This window comes from Ranitomeya imitator, chromosome 10, assembly GCF_032444005.1.
Source record: "Ranitomeya imitator isolate aRanImi1 chromosome 10, aRanImi1.pri, whole genome shotgun sequence".
Lineage (NCBI taxonomy): Eukaryota > Metazoa > Chordata > Amphibia > Anura > Dendrobatidae > Ranitomeya > Ranitomeya imitator.
In genome coordinates this window covers 96,914,310-96,939,513 of record NC_091291.1, presented here as the reverse complement: position 1 = coordinate 96,939,513, position 25,204 = coordinate 96,914,310, and the positions used below count along the sequence as shown (strand labels likewise).

At 43.2% G+C, this 25,204-nt stretch overlaps 1 protein-coding gene across 1 annotated transcript in view; it reads left to right on the top strand.

The window, feature by feature from the left end:
• MEGF6 (multiple EGF like domains 6) overlaps positions 1-25,204 on the top strand; it is a 506,198-nt gene that overhangs the window by 34,572 nt on the left and 446,422 nt on the right. The window contains exon 2 of the mRNA XM_069741497.1: positions 18,019-18,153. Within this exon, the coding sequence (XP_069597598.1) occupies positions 18,019-18,153 (135 nt within the window). The remainder of the gene's footprint in view (positions 1-18,018; positions 18,154-25,204) is intronic.

Genomic DNA, 25,204 nt, shown 5'->3' with positions numbered 1-25,204 from the left:
TGCTTAACCTTTCTTAATTAAGAAAAAACTCTTATGAAACGCCTATGATTTTTCTTGTCCTCAAAAAAATCCTGTTTAGGTGTGAAGGAGCTCTTGGTAACCCAACAGCACCTCGTATCTCAGCTTCTTGAAGTCTTATAAGAGTGAAATACAAGGCGTTTGATATTTGTAGCCACTGTTGGATGTGTATGTCCTCAATGTAGAGTCAAATTAGTGTTTTTTTTAGTTTCCAAAACCTAGCAATGCATGTCTCCAAGTAGTGTGGAAAAGGCTTGAAGTTGCTGCAACAGGAGGTAGTAGATAAGGTACAAATGGATCCATCCTATAGAGTCGTAGAAACTGTGTATTCTCATTGTACTGTGCCTCCTTTAGGGAAGAATACCTCCATGATACAACATGGCACAATTTGGAGGCATAGTTGTGAAGTGTAGACTTCCATTGACGCCTTATTATAGATCCATACAACAGTGGCCACCTACATCCAGTACAGTGAGTTCGGCCAACCTTAATCAAGGTGGGTCCCCATTCATGGACCCTACTGACGTTGTGCTGTCATTTCTATCTGCAATGTTGTAAGCAGGTGACCGAATGCAACACGCAGACAGGGACAAGTGGGAAGTAACCAATTAAATGGTTTATTTCTCTAGGGTGGTTTGAAATTGTGGTAACCATAGTACGTGTGAATAATAAAAAGCAGAGTAATTACTGCGTGAATTATACAATATAGATATGCAATGAATCCTCAGGTTCACTCTAAACACAGGCCCTAGCCGGGGTCTCTAGTTCTTCCCGCTAGGCCGCAAGTCCTTCTTACAAAGTCTAACAAGTTTCGTTTGGTCGCCTTCGCTTCAACCGACCCCCGCCCAGTCTGTTGTACAAGCCAAGGCCAACCCATGTACCATTGATCAGTGCTGTAAGCAACAGCCCTGCTCACTAGCGCCTCCCGTTCCCTACCAAAGGCATCCACACTTGAGCTGAGTCTTCTCATGGATATTCAATGCTTGACTGATGGTGGATGTCTTCAGTACCTGGTGGAATGAGGGCTGGGCCTCGTCTCTTGACTTGTGTCGCCTGAGCTACAGGTCTTGACAGACGTAGGTCTAATCTTTGGGCCTTGACCGGCATAGTCTTGAGTTCCGGAGCTTGCCTGACACGTCTGATTTTTTTGAGACTTGACCGGTGTTGTTTGGTTTCACTCGCCTGGGTTCTGTTTCCAAGTGCCACAGTCCGCTGGTTCACACTTCCTGTCACGGCCTGACACCCCGGCCTCAGTGTCTTCCTAAATACACATCCTAACCGTCTCTTTCCTTGGCACCAAATGTTTTGGTTCTCTAACCTTTCGTACCAAGCAACTAAATCAAGGTCACCTGACCTGGTGCTCCATCCACACTTGTCCCTCCTGAAATTCTCCCACTTCCGGTCAGTTCCGCAGTGTCCCGTTTGGACAGTATATTACATAGTTATTAAGGTTGAAGGAAGACTATAAGTCCATCTAGTTCAACCCATATCCTAACCTAGCTTGCCCTAACATGTTGATCCAGCGGAAGCCAAAAAAAACCCATGTGGCAAAGAGTAAGCTCCACATTGGGGAAAAAAATTCCTTCCCGACTCCACATACGGCAATCAGACTAGTTCCCTGGATCAACGCCCTATCAAGGAATCTAGTGTATATACCCTGTAACATTATACTTTTCCAGAAATGTATCCAGTCCCCTCTTAAATTTAAGTAATGAATCACTCATTACAACATCATACGGCAGAGAGTTCCATAGTCTCACTGCTCTTATAGTAAAGAATCCGTGTCTGTTATTATGCTTAAACCTTCTTTCCTCCAGACGTAGAGGATGCCCCCTTGTCCCGGTTTCAGGTCTATGATTAAAAAGATCATAAGAAAGGTCTTTGTACTGTCCCCTCATATATTTATACATTAACATAAGATCACCCCTTAGTTTTTGTTTTTCCAAACCAAATAGCCCCAAGTGTAGTCCTCTAATAACCTTGGTCGCTCTTCTCTGCACCCGCTCCAGTTCAGCTATGTCTTTCTTATACATCGGAGACCAGAACTGTGCACAGTATTCTAAGTGTGGTCGAACTAGTGACTTGTATAGAGGTAAAATTATGTTCTCCTCATGAGCATCTATGCCTCTTTTAATGCATCCCATTATTTTATTTGCCTTTGTAGCAGCTGCCTCACGCTGGCCACTGAATGAGTTTGTCATCCACCCATACACCCAGGTCTTTTTCATTGACGGTTTTGCCCAGAGTTTTAGAATTAAGCACATAATTATACATCTTATTACTTCTACCCAAGTGCATGACCTTACATTTATCCCCATTAAAGCTCATTTGCCATTTATCAGCCCAAGCTTCTAGTTTACATAAATCATCCTGTAATATAAAATTGTCCTCTTCTGTATTGATTACCCTGCAGCGTTTAGTGTCATCTGCAAATATTGAAATTCTACTCTGAATGCCCCCTACAAGGTCATTAATAAATATGTTAAAAAGAAGAGGGCCCAATACTGACCCCTGTGGTACCCCACTGCTAACCGCTACCCAGTCCGAGTGTGCACCATTAATAAACACCCTTTGTTTCCTATCCCTGAGCCAGCTCTCAACCCACTTGCACATATTTTCCCCTATCCCCATTATTCTCATTTTATGTATCAACCTTTTGTGTGGCACCGTATCAAAAGCTTTTGAAAAGTCCATATACACTACATCCACTGGGTTCCCTTGGTCCAATCCGGAACTTACCTCTTCATAGAAACTGATCAAATTAGTCTGACATGAACGGTCCCTAGTAAACCTGTGCTGATACTGGGTCATGAGGTTATTCCTCTTCAGATACTCCAGTATAGCGTCCCTTAGAATGCCCTCCAGGATTTTACCCACAGTAGAGGTTAAGCTTACTGGCCTATAATTTCCGAGTTCAGTTTTTGTCCCCTTTTTGAATATTGGCACCACATTTGCTATACGCCAGTCCTGTGGTACAGGCCCTGTTATTATGGAGTCTTTAAAGATTAAAAATAATGGTCTATCAATGACTGTACTTAATTCCTGCAGTACTCGAGGGTGTATCCCATCCGGGCCCGGAGATTTGTCAATTTTAGTGATTTTTAGACGCCGCCGCACTTCCTGCTGGGTTAAGCAGGTTACATTTAATTGGAAATTTTTATTATTTGTATATGGCAGTCCTTGGGCACAAATGCCGCATAGCACTGGGGATTCTCATCCTTTGTCACATCCTCTTACAGTGTCAACGTGGACTTTTATGATATCCTTACTAAGCATCGAGAAGAGTCAGCTTGTATGTGGTCTACTATATGGAAATGGGCAAGTGTGCACAGGTGTCTCAGTCTCGGGATCAGTTTAGGTCTAAGCTGTCAGATCCCACCAGGATCACACTTTTATGGAAAATAGTCAGAATATCTATGAATTGTTCCCAGTTTTCCCCACATATTGGGTCACTCCAACTTACAAAGAATAGATCAGGTAACAATTATGCAATTTCCTAATACTTTTTCCAAAAATATAGGAAAAGCAAAAAAGGTATTTTTGAATCTTTTCCTGTCCTGTTGCCATTTTAATCTTTCTTTGCTGGCTCTTTTTACCTGTATGGATTAGAGTTGCATGGGGTGTAGTAGAGGTTTGTTTTGTTTTCTTTCCTTTCAAGGGATCATAGTTATGGACTTGAGATGTATAATGACTGCTAAAGGCATTTGAAGAAAATCATTGTACCTCGGCATGCTTCTTGCGGTCTCTCATCTTCAGTGATCTTTTACCCCTTCTATTCCTCCGCATTAGCGACTACATGTCAGGTCCACTCTTGGCAGGAGACTGATAGGCACAGGAGGAGATTTTTGCAAAAAGCGACTCTGAAAATAGCAACCCCTGCAGGTTAGAATGGTCCCTGCTGTTTCCCCCTATAGGTCTTAAAAATAAAGAAATCAGAAAAGAAATGTTATTTGCCAAGAGCTCAACACAAAATAAAACAGAGCAAAGTTTACTGCTCTGCACATCGTATGGCGAAAATAGATTCTCGGACCCTGTGGCCTCTGTTGCTTATTTTCTGCATACAAAGGATAATACCAAAAATATCCTCCCTAGTTGTTCTGGGATGTTTGATAAAAAAGGTTTTTGCATCCACTAGGAAAAAAAAGATATCTGCTGTAGAGACAGGCAATACTATAACAGTGGGGCTTAGCGGCTGGCAGGAGTGTGGCTTGGACTTTTGTAAGAAAAAGTGAGTCATTTTGGAATTATCTGGATTTTTTTTTGCATTGAATACTAATAAAAATGTGGTGGAATTGATATCTAAATCACGATTATAGACAATCCCAACGTGACTAATAAATAACACATCAACAGTTCTATGAGATTTGTCTTTTGTTGACTACATTGAGTCAACATCTACTAGGCAGTGCGAAAAAGTAAATGAACTTCCAATGTTTATCACCTCTCAAATTGGGATTCACCGGTCTCATTAAATAAAGGCATACAAAGCCTGGGTACTATCTTATCTGGTCTTCTCGGTGGTTAGCGTGAACCATGCCTTGAGGCAAACAACTTTCAGAAGACAAAAAAAATCTTTGTTGAAGACCTGTGTTTATATCAAATCATGTTTAGCCTAATTGTCTATGAATGGGGAAAATTTAGGTCTGCTACTCCCCAGGATTGACGACCTGTTATGATCACTCCAAGAGCACAAAGGGCAGTCCTGGAATGGGTGTAAAAAAAACGAAGGGTAGCAGAAAGATATCTACGGCATATCAAGACCCCACCAACTGTGGAAACCTCTTTTCATGTATCCACTCTTTAAAAAAAAACGTTGGACAGTAATGGAAGAAAGCCATGAAGGAAGAGAAGAAAACCTTGTAGACTGCCCCAATTTTGACCAAGACCACTTGGATGTTCTGGTATCATAATAGTTGTGGGAAAATGTTCTATAGATACCTGAGACCAAATTAGACATTTTTAGCACAAATTTTGTATTTGTAGGTAGAAAAACTGCAAACCAACACCAGATCCTCATCCTGACTGTAAAGTATAGTGAGGGGATCAAAACCTCTTACAGGACAGTATAAGGAGAGCAGTCCATGCACTCAAGCTGAATAGACATTGCGTGAAGCAATAAGACAATGACCCAAAGCAGGCAAGTAAATCAACTAAACAATGGTTGAAAAAGAAGATTGGGTCATGACCTTAACCCTATTGATATGCTGCGACATGACCTGGAGATGATTGTGCATGCAAGACATCCTGGAAATATTGATTAACCTAAACACATTTGCACTGAGGTAATTGCATTTAAAGGGTACATGTCACCAGGTCAAAAGTGCCCAGTTTTGCTCTTATTTCATTCCCTCTGCTCCCCTGAGTATTCAGTTTTTAATTTCTTTTAAATCCACCACACGGTTGAAGAGACATGGGCATTTTGATGTAGTGATATGTTTTATGGGGCATAGTGCAGTGGGTTCTCTGGGGGCACGTCTTCTGGCTCCTCTGCATTATTTCCTCCTGAGCCACACCCCTTTGTAAAGACCATAAAGCACCAAATAAAAAGCCTCATATCTCTGGTACCATATGTCAGATCTAAAAGAAACAAAAAGTGGAATACTCAGGGGAGCAAAAGGAATAACATCTGATAAAAACTGAACATATCCTACCTGGTGATAGGCCTCCTTTAAAGGGGGTGTAGGGATTTCACCCTTTGGTAGTCGCCAGGTCCGCACAAAGCTTCTTAGTGCAAACAGTAATGTGTATTAGACTTCACAAACTGTCAGCATAAGGGGAACAAATTGGCCTTTCCTTCAGTATAAAGGTAAACACAAACAAAAAATAAACAGTCTGTTGGATAGCATGGCCTCACCCTTGCTGATTAGCGTCCAACTCTTCATAGCTGGCAGAGACAAAACAACACCAGAGGTCTTTCCACCACCGCTCCAGACACTTGTGGAGCAGCTCAGCCCTCTTTTATCCCAACTGCACCTCCTGGATTGGCGGATGGGAACGACCAGTCATGCCCAGCTCTACCAGTCATTCCGAAAACCTGGATCCAAAATTCTGGACCCATTAATAACCCTCTCAGCACCGATTATGCTGGAGCCTTCTTCCCGGGTTTCACATCGACACATCAGTGACACATACACTCCATCTAGTACCTGCTCAGCTGTAGCCTAGAGGGGATATACGGGTTAGTAAATTTTAAGTTCTTCACTTACTTTATCTTCTTGCTTTGCGGATGTTTATCACAATTTTGGGTCCTGTGTTGACTTGTTTTCTCCCATCCTTTGCCTGAGTTTTTGTAGCTGGTATATGACTATTCTGGCTAATTTTGGGAGTCCGACAAACCTTCTGATACTTGGGTACCTTTTTGGGCACTTTCCTTCACATGTAAAAAGATAAATACAGCTATCAAATGCTTCTTGGAAAAGAGCATCCATCCCTTTGCTCCTAAGATGATACTTCAAGCAACTGCACTTAGCAAATTCAGTTTATCACAGTAACATTGGGCCTCACCACTGTAGTACTCCTCGTTTTTGTAGTGTATACTCCAGTCCTGATCCTCTATTCTGATGGGCTATTGATGAGCAAAATGGGGGTATTGTAATCTACAATAGAAGGATGAGGAGTCTGAGGAGGTGGAGCATGAATAATCAGTGCAATTCCCACCCCCGCGGGACCTGTACTAGGCATAACACCGTGTATCGGCTCTTCCTGGAATGTTCCTTCAAAGTTCACATAATGGTTTTTAGAGTTTTTTTTAAACTGTGACTTATCCTGCTGGGAAAAGTCCAATAGAAACGAATGTCTTTAATTTTAAATATAAAACTGTTCTGTGAGCCGTGGGCTGTAATTGCTTGTACCCGTAGAAGACCCCGTCAGTCGTTACATTAGCCTCTCTTCATGGGATACCATTAAAATTATAAATTGAATTTGAGAACAGCGCATGTAATTTGTGCCTTCCTGGGGGGAAAAAAAAATCTTCAAAAGATGCTGAGCAGAGCTTCTAAAGTCGCGGAATATGACATTAACTCGGGAGCAACTTCACATAACTAGATGTTTTTTTACAAATATGAAATGACTCGCTTGGCGGCTCCTGATTGCTGGTTATTACGTTTTTCCAATTGTTTTTAGCGATTAAAAGAAAGTTTTATCTTAAGTAAAAAATGCATTGTATTTGAGGGAGTAAATGTAGTAAAGTGGGGAGGGTCGGATGAGGGGTGTTCATGGAGTAACTATGGAAATATTCACTTGTTTTATGTGATATTAAATCCTCTTATCATATTATTATTATTATAAATTTTTATAGCTCCATTTATTCCATGGCGCTTTACATGTGAACGGGGCGAATATAGACAAGTACAATTAGCATGAGTAAAACGAGGCACACACAAGTACAGGAGGAGAGAGGACCCTGCCCGCGATGGCTCACAGTCTACAGGGGATGGGCGAGGATACACTAGGAGAGGGTAGAGCTGGTAATGTGGCAGTTCAGTAGACTAGGGATCACTGCAGGTTGTAGGCTTGTCGGAAGAGGTGGGTCTTCAGGTTCCTTTTGAAGGTTTCCGTGGTAGGCGAGAGCCTGATGGGGTAGAGAGTTTCAGATTATGGGGGAATCACGGGAGAAGTCTTGGATGTGGTTGTGGGAGGAAGAGATGAGAGAGGAGTAGAGAAGGAGATCATGAGACAATCGAAGGTTGCGTGTAGGTAGGTACCGGGAGACCATGTCACAGATGTATGGAGGAGACAGGTTGTGAATGGCTTTGTATGTCATTGTTAGTGTTTTGAACTGTAACCTCTGGGCAATAGGAAGCCAGTGAAGGGCCTGGCAGAGAGGAGAGGCTGGGGAGTAATGGGGAGACAGGTGGATTAGTCGGGCAGCAGAGTTTAGGATGGATTGGAGTGGTGCCAGAGTGCTAGAGGGGAGGCCAGAGAGTAGGAGGTTGCAGTAGTCGAGGTGGGAGATGATAAGGGCATGTACTAGTGTTTTTGTGGTTTCATGGTCAAGGAATGCACAGATCTGGCAATGTTTTTGAGTTGGAATTGGCAAGAGGAGGCAAGGGCTTGGATATGTGGCGTGAAAGAGAGGGTAGAGTCAAGGATCACCCCGAGGCACCGAGCGTGCGGGACCGGGGAAAGTGAGCAGCCATTGACATTGATGGATAGGTTGGGTGGAGGGGTAGAGTGAGGTGGGGGAAAGGTGATGAATTCTGTTTTGACCATGTTCAGTTTTAGAAAACAAGCAGAAAAGAAGGATGAAATAGCAGACAGACATTGTGGGATTTTGGTCAGTAAGGAAGTGAGGTCGGGTCCAGATAGGTAGATCTGCGTGTCATCAGCGTAGAGATGATATTGTAAACCATAGGATTCTATGAGCTGTCCCAGGCTGCAGGTGTAGATGGAGAATAGTAGGGGTCCTAGAACTGAGCCTTGGGGAACACCGACAGACAGGGGGCGAGATGAGGAGGTGGTGTGTGAGAGGGAGACACTGAATGTTCGGTCTGTTAGATATGATGAGATCCAGGATAGGGCCAAGTCTGTGATGCCAAGAGATGAGAGAATCTGTAACAGGAGGGAGTGGTCCACAGTGTCGAAGGCAGAAGACAGGTCCAGGAGGAGGAGGAGAGAGTAGTGTCGCTTGCTCTTGGCGGTTAGTAGGTCATTGGTCACTTTAGTTAGGGCAGTTTCAGTTGAATGATGTGGTCGGAAGCCAGATTGTAACCGGTCAAAGAGGGAGCAGGAGGAGAGGTGGGAGGACAGTTGAAGATGGACATACTGTTCCAGTAGTTTTGAGGCATAAGGGAGAAGGGATATCAGGCGATAGCTGGACACAGAGGATGGGTCGAGGGAGGGTTTTTTGAGGATAGGTGTGATCGATGCATGTTTGAAGGATGAGGGGAAGACACAGTTTGTAAGTGAGAGGTTGAAGAGTTGTGTTAGGGTTGGGATGAAGACTTTTGCGAGGTTAGGGATGAGGTGGGAGGGAGCGGATTAAGCGTGCAAGTGGTGAGATGTGACCTTGACAGAAGAATGGAGAGCTGATTGTCTGTCATGGTGGAGAAGCTGGCCTTGGAACAGGGCTGAGAAGTCAAGAGGAGGGTCATTGGGGGCTGCGGGCCAAAGCTTTGTCTTATGTTATCGATCTTCTGCTTAAAGAAAGAGGCAAATTCTTCAGCAGAAATGAGAGGGGAGGGAGGAGATTGGATAGGCTTCCTACATGAGCTGTATAGGTGTCTCCTGAAATACTCTGTGCTGTGGAGCGCACTTGCACTTTTGGCTGTTAGTTGGTCACCTCCAAATGTTTGCCTTTTTTTCATTTCACATTAACTTGAATCTTTGCGGACATTATATTAGTAGTAGCTGGATAACTTCTCTTTTGGGGACTGTTTTGACTAAAAGAGGTCCAAAGGTGGACCGCGCCTTTAAGTTTTACTCTATGTTTGTAAGGTGCTGCAGAATATGGTGGCACTATATCAATAACATTACTATTATTATTTTTTTTCTAATATTATTAGCATGTTTTCTTGAAAAAATAAACGAATAGAAGTAGAATAAAGCGGCCGAGCTCAGGCCTGAGCGGTTGTACACCGAGCTGCTGCCTCCTTTCTTTGGTAGAAGCTCCGCTGATTTATAACTTTTTGAGCTTTTGCTTATCAGTGGCATTTCACCCCTGTGCTGTAAAGGAGGATGTTGCGGACAATTTATTTTCCCATCAGCGTTGGGTGAGATCTTAATCCTGCTAGATACAGTGTAGGAGGCATTAATGATCCTGTGGCAATTTTCCAAAGAATGGAAGAATTATCTCAACTATTTGCAATAAATTCCTGCTTTAGAAAATAAATAACGGCGAGCAGGCGGTAATATTTCCATTGCTTGATGTAATTGCTTTAGTTTTACGATCTACACATAGAGTAAGAAATGCAATCAATTAGGTCTTTGCGCAGAAATCACCCTGGGACGTTGAGTTTTGTTTAAAATTACATTTTACATTCATGTAGTGTATAAAAGCAGAATAATAATGTATCACGCAAAAAAAACAAACGGTGCCCTAGACTAGTCTACAAATCACATTGTGCTTCGTAGCGCCACCGGCTGGCCGTACTGCGGTAGAGGACTTACTGTTTCTTCCAACATCAATGGTCTTAAAATATTCAACGCGTTTTCTCATGCTTGGATTCATAATATGCCGATTTGATCTTTGGTACCTTTCCTAAAAATGCTAGTACCTTGTCCTCCACACTTAGTAGAAGTTTTTGGCGTGTAGAGAATATGGATAAAGCTAAATGTACTTGTTCTCGTATGTAACTATGGAAGGTGCAAAGGGAGCAGTCACACCAGGCTTGGGCTCCAAGTCTGCAGCCACTTTTCAGAGCCAAAATAATGGCAAAAAGTCTTTGATACCTGGAGTCACAGAAGCAGTTTATCCATTTGAAAAACAAGAATACAGCAAAATCGATGCAAAAATCTGATGCAAAAGTGCAATGTATAGACCAACTACCAGGGGAATCGTCGAAACAAAGTGTATAACAAAGTGTCAGAAGTTTTCAGTTTATAATAATCTTTATTCACGCAAACTGGAAAATCTCTTTTAAATGCTTATGTCAGTGAGTGTTCCTGTTTCCTGGTTGCCACCCTTTATTAAATCAATCTTTCTATTTTATGCGTCCTTCCTCTGTAATTTCTATATCTGACTCTGGCTCCGCAGAGTGATTGCTGCAGGAAACAGCGTTACAGAATGATAAAACTGTCTGCACCCAGTTCTGTTTGGCCAAGTGGTATAATTTATCTAATGCTGTTACCAGTTCTTGTTATTGATTTCCCACGCAGATGCTGCATCTTAAATTAAGTGTATCTAATATGTAATATTTGTATCATAAATTAGATGTAAATGGAGCGCCCGCTAGGACCATTGGATGCGCGGTACCGGGCTGGTTCTTAGAGGGATGTGTCACAGTGGCAGTGACCCAGTCCGTGGCCCTGGGCGTCCAATAAAAGGGGATTAATGAAAATGGGAATAAAGTCTAATGTAGTAGTGTTCGTGACGCCATCTGTGGTACTCGGTCGAGGATGGCAGACGTTGCTTAACCCCTCTGTGACCTTAGACGTACTATCCCGTCGAGGTGCCCTGGGCTTATCTGACCCTGGACGGGATAGTACGTCATAGCCGATCGGCCGCGCTCACGGGGGGAGCGCGGCCGATCGCGGCCGGGTGTCAGCTGCTTATCGCAGCTGACATCCGGCACTATGTGCCAGGAGCGGTCACGGACCGCCCCCGGCACATTAACCCCTGGCACACCGCGATCAAAGATGATCGCGATGTGCCGGCGGTGCAGGGAAGCACCGCGCAGGGAGGGGGCTCCCTGCGGGCTTCCCTGAGCCCCCCGCAGCAACGCGATGTGATCGCGTTGCTGCGAGGGTCTCCTCACCTCCCTCCCTGCTCGAGCCCCGGATCCAAGATGGCCGCGGATCCGGGTCCTGCAGGGAGGGAGGTGGCTTCACAGAGCCTGCTTAGAGCAGGCACTGTGAAGCCTGCAGTGCTGCATGTCAGATCAGTGATCTGACAGAGTGCTGTGCAAACTGTCAGATCATTGATCTGTGATGTCCCCCCCTGGGAAAAAGTAAAAAAGTAAAAAAAATTTTTTCCAAATGTGTAAAAAAAATAAAAAAAAATATTCCAAAATAATGAAAAAAAAAAAAAAAATATTATTCCCATAAATACATTTCTTCATCTAAATAAAAAAAAAAAACAATAAAAGTACACATATTTAGTATCGCCGCGTCCGTAACGACCCGACCTATAAAACTGTCCCACTAGTTAACCCCTTCAGTAAACACCGTAAGAAAAAAAAAAAAAAAACGAGGCAAAAAACAACGCTTTATTATCATACCGCCGAACAAAAAGTTGAATAACACGCGATCAAAAGGACAGATATAAATAACCATGGTACCGCTGAAAGCGTCATATTGTCCCGCAAAAAAAGAGCCGCCATACAGCATCATCAGCAAAAAAATAAAAAAGTTATAGTCCTGAGAATAAAGCGATGCAAAAATAATTATTTTTTCTGTAAAATAGTTTTTATCGTATAAAAGCACCAAACCATAAAAAAATGATATAAATGAGGTATCGCTGTAATCGTACTGACCCGAAGAATAAAACTGATTTATCAATTTTACCAAACGCGGAACGGTATAAACGCCTCCCCCAATAGAAATTCATGAATAGCTGGCTTTTGGTCATTCTTCCTCACAAAAATCGGAATAAAAAGCGATAAAAAAATGTCACGTGCCCAAAAATGTTTTCAATAAAAACGTCAACTCGTCCCGCAAAAAACAAGACCTCACATGACTCTGTGGACCAAAATATGGAAAAATTATAGCTCTCAAAATGTGGTATTGCAAAAAATATTTTTTGCAATAAAAAGGGTCTTTCAGTGTGTGACGGCTGCCAATCATAAAAATCCGCTAAAAAACTCGCTATAAAAGTAAATCAAACCCCCCTTCATCACCCCCTTAGTTAGGGAAAAATAAAAAAAAATGTATTTATTTCCATTTTCCCATTAGGGCTAGGGTTAGGGCTAGGGTTAGGGCTAGGGCTAGGGTTAGGGCTAGGGTTAGGGCTAGGGTTAGGGCTAGGGTTAGGGCTAGGGTTAGGGCTAGGGCTAGGGTTAGGGCTAGGGTTAGGGTTAGGGCTAGGGCTACGGTTAGGGCTAGGGTTAGGGCTAGGGTTAGGGTTAGGGCTAGGGTTAGGGCTAGGGTTAGGGCTAGGGTTAGGGTTAGGGTTAGGGCTAGGGTTAGGGCTAGGGTTAGGGCTAGGGTTAGGGTTAGGGCTAGGGATAGGGCTAGGGTTAGGGCTAGGGTTAGGGTTAGGGTTGGGGCTACAGTTAGGGTTGGGGCTAAAGTTAGGGTTAGGGTTTAGATTACATTTACAGTTGGGAATAGGGTTGGGATTAGGGTTAGGGGTGTGTCAGGGTTAGAGGTGTGGTTAGGGTTACCGTTGGAATTAGGGTTAGGGGTGTGTTTAGATTAGGGTTTCAGTTATAATTGGGGGGTTTCCACTGTTTCGGCACATCAGGGGCTCTCCAAACACGACATGGCGTCCGATCTCAATTCCAGCCAATTCTGCGTTGAAAAAGTAAAACAGTGCTCCTTCCCTTCCGAGCTCTCCTGTGTGCCCAAACAGGGGTTTACCCCAACATATGGGGTATCAGCGTACTCAGGACAAATTGGACAACAACTTTTGTGGACCAATTTCTCCTGTTACCCTTGGGAAAATACAAAACTGGGGGCTAAAAAATAATTTTTGTGGGAAAACAAAAAGATTTTTTATTTTCACGGCTCTGCGTTATAAACTGTAGTGAAACACTTGGGGGTTCAAAGTTCTCACAACACATCTAGATAAGTTCATTGAGGGGTCTAGTTTCCAATATGGGGTCACTTGTGGGGGGTTTCTACTGTTTAGGTACATTAGGGGCTCTGCAAACGCAATGTGACGCCTGCAGACCAATCCATCTAAGTCTGCATTCCAAATGATGCTCCTTCCCTTCCGAGCCCTCCCATGCGCCCAAACGGTGGTCCCCCCCCACATATCGGGTATCAGCGTACTCAGGACAAATTGGACAACAACATTTAGGGTTCAATTTCTCCTGCTAACCTTGGAAAAATACAAAACTGGGGGCTAAAATATAATTTTTGTGGAAAAAAAAATATTTTTTATTTGCATGGCTCTGCGTTATAAACTGTAGTGAAATACTTGGGGGTTCAAAGCTCTCACAACACATCAAGATGAGTTCCTTAGGGGGTCTACTTTCCAAAATGGTGTCACTTGTGGGGGGTTTCTACTGTTTAGGTACATTAGGGGCTCTGCAAACGCAATGTGACGCCTGCAGACCATTCCATCTAAGTCTGCATTCCAAATGGCGCTCCTTCCCTTCCGAACCCTCCCATGCGCCCAAACGGTGGTTCCCCCCCACATATGGGGTATCAGCGTACTCAGGACAAATTGGACAACAACTTTTGGGGTCCAATTTCTCCTGTTACCCTAGGGAAAATACAAAACTGGGGGCTAAAAAATAATTTTTGTGGGAAAAAAATTTTGTTTTATTTTTATGGCTCTGCATTATAAACTTCTGTGAAGCCCTTGGTGGGTCAAAGTGCTCACCACACATCCAGATAAGTTCCTTAGGGGGTCTACTTTCCAAAATGGTGTCACTTGTGGGGGGTTTCAATGTTTAGGCACATCAGTGGCTCTCCAAACGCAACATGGCGTCCCATCTCAATTCCTGTCAATTTTGCATTGAAAAGTCAAACGGCGCTCCTTCCCTTCCGAGCTCTCCCATGCGCCCAAACAGTGGTTTACTGCCACATATGGGGTATCAGCGTACTCGGGACAAATTGGACAACAACTTTTGAGGTCCAATTTCTTCTCTTACCCTTGGAAAAATAAAAAATTGGGGGCAAAAATATAATTTTTGTGAAAAAATATGATTTTTTATTTTTACGGTTCTGCATTATAAACTTCTGTGAAGCACTTGGTGGGTCAAAGTGCTCACCACACCTCTAGATAAGTTCCTTAGGGGGTCTACTTTCCAAAATGGTGTCACTTGTGGGGGGTTTCAATGTTTAGGCACATCAGTGGCTCTCCAAACGCAACATGGCGTCCCATCTCAATTTCTGTCAATTTTGCATTGAATAGTCAAACTGCGCTCCTTCCCTTCCGAGCTCTCCCATGCGCCCAAACAGTGGTTTACTGCCACATATGGGGTATCAGCGTACTCAGGACAAATTGGACAACAACTTTTGAGGTCCAATTTCTTCTCTTACCCTTGGAAAAATAAAAAATTGGGGGCAAAAATATAATTTTTGTGAAAAAATATGATTTTTTATTTTTACGGTTCTGCATTATAAACTTCTGTGAAGCACTTGGTGGGTCAAAGTGCTCACCACACATCCAGATAAGTTCCTTAGGGGGTCTACTTTCCAAAATGGTGTCACTTGTGGGGGGTTTCAATGTTTAGGCACATCAGTGGCTCTCCAAACGCAACATGGCGTCCCATCTCAATTCCTGTCAATTTTGCATTGAAAAGTCAAATAGCGCTCCTTCCCTTCCGAGCTCTCCCATGCGCCCAAACAGTGGTATACTGCCACATATGGGGTATCAGCGTACTCAGGACAAATTGGACAACAACTTTTTGGGTCCAATTTCTCCTGTTACCCTTGGTAAAATAAAACAAATTGGAGCTGAAGTAAATTTTTTGTGTAAAAAAGTTAAATGTTCATTTTTATTTAAACATTCCAAAAATTCCTATTAAACACCTGAAGGGTTAATAAACTTCTTGAATGTGGTTTTGAGCACCTTGAGGGGTGCAGTTTTTAGAATGGTGTCACACTTGGGCATTTTCTATCATATAGACCCCTCAAAATGACTTCAAATGAGACGTGGTCCCTAAAAAAAAATGGTGTTGTAAAAATGAGAAATTGCTGGTCAACTTTTAACCCTTATAACTCCCTAACAAAAAAAATAATTGGTTCCAAAATTATGCTGATGTAAAGGAGACATGTGGGAAATGTTACTTATTAAGTATTTTGTGTGACATATCTCTGTGATTTAATTGCATAAAAATTCAAAGTTTGAAAATTGCGAAATTTTCAAAATTTTCGCCAAATTTCCGTTTTTTTCACAAATAAACGCAGGTACTATCAAAGAAATTTTACCACTATCATGAAGTACAAAATGTCACGAGAAAACAATGTCAGAATCACCAGGATCCGTTGAAGCGTTTCGGAGTTATAACCTCATAAAGGGACAGTGGTCAGAATTGTAAAAATTGGCCTGGTCATTAACGTGCAAACCACCCTTGGGGGTAAAGGGGTTAAAGGGGTCCTCAGGGGATGATGGTATTGCAGCAGAGGTGGTAAAGCTCCCCACAGGTTGAACTGGGTCCCCAGGGCTCTTGCTGCAGTTGGTAAGGATGATAGATGAAGTGCAGGAAAGAATTGGAGGACACAAGATTGCAGTCTCTTCACCTTCTACTGGTGCAGTTCAGGTACAGGATACAGGTGATCTTTGGAATCCGGGCAGCCCGGAAGCGATTCGGAATCCCTCTAGCTAGGTGGGGTTGGAAGCCTTCCTTACTGCGCTGTATTCTCAGTCCCTTGCTGCCTGAGGCTTCACACAAGGTCCTCTCTCTCTCTGTCCTTTTAGGTGGACACTACCCGCATGGCAGGCAACTCGAGCCTTTTTACAGGGGTCCCTCTCTCGTGGTGACTCCGGGCCCTATCTGCTGCTGTGCCTTTGGATGTAATGGTGGTCAGGAATCTCCTGCCCGCCGCTTTCTGCTGTGGAGCATACAGTTACCCCTACAACCTCGGACTTCCGGCCACCGGTTTCTGTGCTCAATCCTGAGGGTGAGCTCACTCGCAGCTCCACTCCTGTGCTCCATCTCCCCTCACTGCCTCCTACAATCTGTCTGACTCTCATGTCAGGAGCTGCAGAACCGCATCTCTGCTCAGCTCTCCTCACTGACTCCCCTCTAACTCTTCCTCCAGCCAGAATATATAGGGAAGCTACCCTCAAACCGGGTTCAGAGCTCCCCCTTCTGGCCTGGAGTCAGAACAGTGTTTGTATGTACGTGTTACCTGTTAAAGAGATCCTTGTCGCTTCTAGGCATGGCATCACCCTCCCCGTGAGGAAGGCAATACCATTGTGTCAACCGGCCTCCTAGGGTGTCACATAAGCGTAGGCGATTCCCAACTTTGTGTGCAATGCAAACTGTTTGGATTTAGCAACCTGCAGTGGTTACTGAAGATTTTACCTGGCGGGGTGAGTGGGGGGTTAACAATCCTTTAAATTTAACACTTTTCTTTTCTGGTGGCCATATAGGAACACAAAACATCTTTTCTGTGTTGTTTGTTTAGGCAATGCAGCTGGGTTTATCTGATTTACTGCAGCTGTAATGAATTGGGGTTAATGGACAGAAAACTATTAGTGATGAGCGAATATACTCGTTACTCAAGATTTCCCGAGCATGCTCGGTGGTCCTCCAAGTATTTTTTAGTGCTCGGAGATTTCGTTTTTATTGCTGCAGCTGAATGTTTTACATCTTTTAGCCAGCATAAGTACATGTGGGGGTTGCCTGGTTGCTAGGGAATCCCCACATGTACTTTTGCTGGCTAACAGATGTAAATCTTTCAGCTGCGGCAAGAAAAACTAAATTTCCGAGCACTAAAAAATACTCAGAGGTCACCGGAGCGTGCTCGAGAAATCTCGAGTAACGAGTATATTCGCTCATCACTAAAAAGTATCCAAAGGATAAGATAGTCAATTGATAAAGAAGGCGGAATCATAGAGTGGCAAGGAAGGTAATTACAGAATGTTATTGGTGTATAGTATTGTTCTGCTGCCTTGTATAGGCTTTTAGAAGTGTAGTATATTAGTGCACTTTTAATTATTATGAGATGGCTCTGTTGACTATGACCCAGTCTAAACAGCAAAAATATAAAATTTAATTGGAGAAAAAAAAAAAAAAGGTCTTTTGTGAGTCTTCCAGTATGAAAACGACTTAATTTTAGTAGTTTAGGGCAGCATGGTGGCTCAGTAGTTACCATTGCACTGCTGGGGTCCTGGGTTCAAATCCTACCAAGGACAACATCGGCAAGGAGTTCGTATGTTTTCCCCGTGTTTGCGTGGGTTTCCTCTGAGTTCTTCGGTTTCCTCCCACACTCCGAAGACTGATAGGAAATTTAGATTGTGAGCCCCAATGGGGACAGCAATGATAATGTCTATAAGGCTCTATAGAATTAATGGCGCTTTAAGTTAGTAAAAATAATAATGAAATAAATTAGTGTGGACTTTTACAAAATGTAAAATAATAGAAACCAAAACATAATAATGCATAAATAAAAATAATTTGATAATAAATGAAGATAACTATTTTTAAAAATAGGGCAAAAATAATGCAAATCAGAATTCAAGTGAGATCCAAGTTTTTCTAACTTCTTATTTTATTTTTTCAGGCCAAATGTGTGCGCAGAGCGAGAATTATCCATAGTCGCTCACAAACAGCCAGTAGTTGAGGCCTACAGTCGTATGGTGAAAGTTTGGAAACAAGGATGTGCGGGACAGACGTGGTGTGTTGGCTATGAGCGGAGGTAAGTACTGGATATAATTCATGTACACAGCACATACCTGAGGTTATAGTTATGTAATACATAAGAACATTACAGGAAGATGATATTGAGGGGATTTACATCAATATGTTGGTCTTTTTCTAGGCAAAGAAGATCTCTGCTTATCTCATTGGACTTTAATACTTTGAAAAAAACAATCTTACAGCTAAACAGAATACAGTAAATAATTAGAGGGGTGGTCCACAACTAATATTGAGTTTAATCCCAAATGTCTACCTAATTATTTTAGTAATCTAATATACTTTAATTAAAAATGATATTCCATTCCCTCCCTACGTTATACAACTTCTTTATTTTTTTACCTTCTTCCATCTTGATGATGTTTTGTTTGAGAATCCCCAGTGCATGCTGGGATACCCAAATGATTCGTCATCAGAGGCAGTGGCTGCGGTCACTACCGCAGTCTCTGTCTCCACACTGAAATGATGCGTCATCAGTGACACCCGTTTCAGGAACTACTCTACTAAGCATATGTGTGATGTAATTTCCGACATATGCCCAGTGTGAGCTCCCTTGTCACTGTGCAGTATTCTTTTCAATGAACAGTGACAGTGCACTCCCTCGCTGAGTCTAATTTAAAGTGACGAGCCAGCAAGAGAGCGCACTGTCAGTGCGTATTGTAAGGCAAGAACACAGCAAGCAATGAAAGCAAAGATCAGCCCAGCGCCTGAAACGGACATCACTTTCAGGAACAGGGCTGGTCCCTGCTTGCCACTTAAAATTGTTTGGACCACCCCTTTAATGGAAGAAGAAAAGTGGAGGATGTAAATGTAGTGGGCATCTTTTTATTTTACGGTAGGTTGTAAATACCCATAAAAAGTGCAAAGGGTTGCGTATTTCTTTTTAAGTTGAGCACTGCTAATATTAACCCCTTAGCGACTGCCGATACGCCTTTTAACGGCGGCCGCTAAGGGTACTTAAACCACAGCGCCGTTAATTAACGGCGCTGTGGAAAAAGTCCATAGCGCCCCCCAGAGGCCGATTTTCTCCGGGGTCTCGGCTGCCGAGGGTAGCCGAGACCCCAGAGAACATGATTCGGGGTTTTTTTAACCCACCCCGCATTTGCGATCGCCGGTAATTAACCGTTTACCGGCGATCGCAAAAAAAAAAAAAAAAAGCGATCTCTTTTTAATTTCTCTGTCCTCCGATGTGATCGCACATCAGAGGACAGAGAAAAGGGGTCCCAGGTGGCCCCCCAATACTCACCTAGCTCCCCCGATGCTCCTCGTGTCTCCCGGTGGGCGCCGCCATCTTCAAAATGGCGGGCGCATGCGCAGTGCACCCGCCGGCCGGCACCGGGAGAATCTTTGGGGTCTCGGCTGCCGGGGGCAGCCGAGACCCCAAAGAGCACGATCGGGGTCGGTATTACCGACCCCTGTTTTGCGATCGCCGGTAATTAACTGCTTACCGGCGACCGCAAAAAAAAAAAAAAAAAAGTAAAGTGTAATTCTCTGTCCTCTGATGTGATCGCACATCAGAGGACAGAGAAATAGGGGGATTCGGGGACCCTAGCATACTCACCTAGGTCCCTGGATCCTCTTGCTGCTCCTCCTGGCCGCCGGCAGCAGAACATGGCGGACGCATGCCCAGTGCGCCCGCCATCTGTCTCCATCTGCCGGCCGGCAGGAGAACAGCAGTTGGGGCTAAAATTAGGGTTAGGGTTAGGGGTAGGGTTAGGGGTAGGGTTAGGGGTAGGGGTAGGGGTAGGGTTAGGGGTAGGGTTAGGGTTAGGGGTAGGGTTAGGGTTAGGGTTAGGAGTAGGGTTAGGGGTAGGGTTAGGGGTAGGGTTAGGGGTAGGGTTAGGAGTAGGGTTAGGGGTAGGGGTAGGGTTAGGGTTAGGGCTAGGGTTGGGGCTAAATTTAGGGTTAGGGTTGGGGCTAAATTTAGGGTTAGGGTTGGGGCTAAACTTAGGGATAGGCTTCTTTCACACTTACGTCGGTACGGGGCCGTCGCAATGCGTCGGCCCGACATACCGACGCACGTTGTGAAAATTGTGCACAACGTGGGCAGCAGCTGTAGTTTTTCAACACATCCGCTGCCCAATCTATGTCCTGGGGAGGAGGGGGCGGAGTTACGGCCACGCATGCGCGGTCAGAAATGGCGGATGCGACGTACAAAAAAACATTTCATTGAACGTTTTTTTGTGCCGACGCTCCGCCAAAACACAACTGATCCAGTGCACGACGGACGCGACGTGTGGCCATCCGTCACGATCCGTCGGCAATACAAGTCTATGGGCAAAAAACGCATCCTGCGGGCACATTTGCAGGATCCGTTTCTTGTCCAAAACGACGGATTGCGACGGAATGCCAAACGACGCAAGTGTGAAAGTAGCCTTAGGGCTAGGGTTAGGGTTGGGGCTAAAGTTAGGGCTAGGGTTGGGGCTAAAGTTAGGGTTAGAGCTGGGATTAGGGTTAGGGTTTGGATTAGGGTTGGTATTAGGGTTAGGGTTGGCATTAGGGTTACGCTTGGGATTAGGGTTAGGTTTGGAATTAGGGTTAAGTTTAGGGTTGTGATTAGGGGTGTATTGGGATTAGGGTTAGGTTTGAGGTTAGGGTTGAGATTAGGATTAGGGGTGTGTTGGATTTAGGGTTTTGATTAGGGTTATGGTTAGGGTTGACATTAGGGTTGTTTTGGGGTAAGGGTTGTGATTATGGTTAGGGTTAGTGATTAGGATTATGGATCAGGTTGGGGTTAGGGGTGTGTTGGGGTTAGGGTTGGAGCTAGAATTGGGGGGTTTCCACTGTTTAGGTACATCAGGGGGTCTCCAAACACGACAGCCAATTTTGCGCTCAAAAAGTCAAATGGTGCTCCCTCCCTTCTAAGCTCTGCCGTGCGCCCAAACAGTGGGTTACCCCCACATATGGGGCATCAGCGTACTCGGGATAAATTGGACAACAACTTCTGGGGTCCAATTTCTCTTGTTACCCTTGTGAAAATAAAAACTTGGGGGCTACAATATCTTTTTTGTGGAAAAAAAAATATTTTTTATTTTCACGACTCTGCATTCTAAACTTCTGTGAAGCACTTGGGCATTCAAAGTTCTCACCACACATCTAGATAAGTTCCTTGGGGGGTCTAGTTTCCAAAATGGGGTCACTTGTGGAGGGTTACTACAGTTTAGGTACATCAGGGGCTCTGCAATCGCAACATAATGCCCACAGACCATTCTATCAAAGTCTGCATTCCAAAACGGCGCTCCTTCCTTCCGAGCTCTGCCGTGCGCCCAAACAGTGGTTTACCCCCACATATGGGGTACCAGCATACTGAGGACAAATTGGACAACAACTTTTGGGGTCCAATTTCTCTTGTTACCCTTGTGAAAATAAAAATTTGGTGGCTAAAAAATCTTTTTTGTGGAAAAAAAATATATTTTTTATTTTCACGGCTCTGCATTATAAACTTCTGTGAAGCACTTGGGCATTCAAGGTTCTCACCACACATCTAGATAAGTTCCATGGGGGGTCTAGTTTCCAAAATGGGGTCACTTGTGGGGGATTTCTACTGTTTAGGCACATCAGGGGCTCTCCAAACGCGACATGGCGTCCGATCTCAATTCCAGCCAATTCTACATTGAAAAAGTAAAACGGCACTCTTTCTCTTCCAAGCTCTGCGGTGCGCCCAAACAGTGGTTTACCCCCACATATTGGGTATCGACGTACTCAGGAGAAACTGCACAACAACTTTAGTGGTCTAATTTCTCCTGTTACCCTTGTGACAATAAAAATTTGTGGGCAAAAAGATCATTTTTGTAGAAAAAATGCAATTTTTTTTTTCACGGCTCTACGTTATAAACTTCTGTGAAGCACATGGGAGTTCAAAGTGCTCGCCACACATCTAGATAAGTTCTTTACGGGGTCTAGTTTCCAAAATGGTGTCACTTGTGGGGGGTTTCCACTGTTTAGGCACATCAGGGGCTCTCCAAACGCGACATGGCGTCCAATCTCAATTCCAGCCAATTCTACATTGAAAAAGTAAAACGGCGCTCCTTCACTTCCAAGCTCTGCGGTGCGCCCAAACAATTGTTTACCCCCACATATTGGGTATCAGCGTACTCAGGAGAAATTGCACAACAACTTTTGTGGTCTAATTTCTCCTGTTACCCTTGTGAAAATAAGAATTTGTGGGCGAAAAGATCATTTTTGTGTAAACAAAAGCGATTTTTTATTTTCACGGCTCTACGTTATAAACTTCTGTGAAGCACTTGGGGGTTCAAAGTGCTCACCACACATCTAGATAAGTTCCTTAAGGGGTCTAGTTTCCAAAATGGTGTCACTTGTGGGGAGTTTCCACTGTTTAGGCACATCAGGGGCTCTCTAAATGTGACATGGTGTCCGATCTCAATTCCAGCCAATTCTGCATTGAAAAAGTCAAACGGCGCTCCTTCACTTCTAAGTTCTGCGGTGCGCCCTAACAGTGGTTTACCCCCACATATGGGGTATTGGCGTATTCAGGAGAAATTGCATAACAAAATTTTTGGTTACATTTCTGTTTTTACACTTGTGAAAATAAAAAAAATGGTTCTGAATTAAGATGTTTGCAAAAAAAAGTTAAATGTTCATTTTTTCCTTCCACATTGTTTCAGTTCCTGTGAAGCACGTAAAGGGTTAATAAACTTCTTGAATGTGGTTTTGAGAACCTTGAGGGGTGTAGTTTTTAGAATGGTGTCACACTTCATTATTTTCTATCATATAGACCCCTCAAAATGACTTCAAATGTGATGTGGTCCCTAAAAAAAAATGGTGTTGTAAAAATGAGAAATTGCTGGTCAACTTTTAACCCTTATAACTCCCTAACAAAAAAAAATTTTGTTTCCAAAATTGTGCTGATGTAAAGTAGACATGTGGGAAATGTTATTTATTAACTATTTTTCATGACATATCTCTCTGATTTAAGGGCATAAAAATACAAAGTTTGAAAATTGCAAAATTTTAAAAATTTTCGCCATATTTCCGTTTTTTTCATAAATAATCGCAAGTAATATCGAAGAAATGTTACCACTAACATGAAGTACAATAGGTCACGAAAAAACAGTCTCAGAATCAGCGGGATCCGTTGAAGCGTTCCAGAGTTATAACCTCATAAAGTGACAGTGGTCAGAATTGCAAAAATTGGCCTGGTCATTAAGTACCAAATTGGCTCTGTCACTAAGGGGTTAAAGCTCTTTCCCTACAAGAACCCTTAAAATAAACCCTGAAGGTGCAATGGCTGACTCCCCTGGAATTATTCACTCCTTTGCTTATAGCAGAATGTCAGACGTTGGGCGATGTGTACTTTTACATCTGTTTTCCTAATGCATAAAATGTGAACTATTTGCGCCTCCTATACACTCACGGCCTCTGTATATTATTGCACAAGCCGAGAATGGTGTAAAGGAGACACGTTCTCTGCCTGGTACCTGTTTACCTACCGCTTGTTTTCATTCCACTTTCTGCCGGCTCATCACATGGAGAGAAAAAAAAATCATTAAACCAGAACATGAAATTGAAACTGATAAACACTAAGAGCTTCTTGTACAGATGCCAAGATAAAGAGAAATCATCAAGAACCGCTACAGAGCATCGGAGTGCGGCCCCAGGTAGAAGATCACGACAAGTCTCTTCTTTACGATATGTTTAGGATTGAGAATGGAGACTAGAAGAACGGGCACGCCACCCAAATCAAGTACATGCCCTACCCTGGCAATGCTCGCACCTCTTTGGGGTGTTAAAACATTTGCAAAGAATGCAAAGCTTGGTGCTATACCCCCTTTCCTGAGCTTGTGCATAAAATGTTTCGCTATGAACCACCTGCTTCCTTCTCTCCACTGTCCATCATGATCCATGAGTGACTATGAGAGCAGCAAATCCATTTATCCCAATGAGATATTGAATGTTGATGGCAGAAAAAGCCAGAGGTTCATCCAGCCTTCGTTGTTTTTGTATTTTCCTAGGTTTTATTTCAGTTTTTTTATTTTTTATTAACTGTTTTATGATTGAAGTTAATTATTCCTATTTTTATCATGGAGGTTTGAAATGTGCTGTTTTGAATCATTTTCCTTGTGTAGAAAGATCAATTTGATTTGATGAAAAGATAGGCAGTAGTTACATTTAGTTTAATAATCATTGTTTCCTTACTAGTCAGCTTTTAAAAGGCATCTCTTAGCAAGATTTCAATCCCCAAACTATTTATACGTGCATGTAAATCTATTGTAGATCTGAAACCTCTGTCACTCCAGCTCTATTCCCAGCCCAGCACCGCCTTCTCCTGGTTGATTGACAGCCTCTATGCTGTGTGACTTCAGAAAATGAGTCATTAGTCAAACAGGAAGTGGAGGCACTGGACGAGGAATAGATCTGGAGTGACGGAGGCTTCAGATTTACAAATACAGTGGCATGTAAAAGTTTGGGAACACGTGGTCAGAATTACTGTTATTGTGAACAGTTAAGCAAGTTGAAGGATAAATGATCTCTACAAGGTCTAAAGTTAAAGATGGCACATTTCCTTTGTATTTTAGGCACACAAAAAAATTCATCTTTTACATTGTAAAAATCACAAAAAGGAAAATGGGCCGATGAAAAAGTTTGGACACCCTGCATGGTTAGTATCTAGTAGCACCCCCTTTTCAAAGTATCACAGCTTGTAAATGCTTTTTTAAGCCAGACAAGAGTCTTTCAATTTTTGTTTGAGGGATTTCATCCATTCTTTGTTGGAAAATTCTTCCAGTTCTGGACGATTCCTGGGTCATATTGCATGCACTGCTATGTCAAGGTCTAGCCACAGATTTTCAATGATCTGTTGATCAGGGGACTGTGATGGCCATTGTAAAACCTTCAGCTTGCGTCTTTTGAGGTAGTCTGTTGTGGATTTTGACGTGTGTTTAGGATCATTATCCATTTTTAGAAGCCATCGTCTTTTCAGCTTAAGCTTTTTTACAAATGATGTTATGTTTGCATCAAGAATTTATTGAAATTTAATTGAATCCATTCTTCCCTCTATCCGTAAAATGTTCCCCGTGCCATTGGCTACAGCA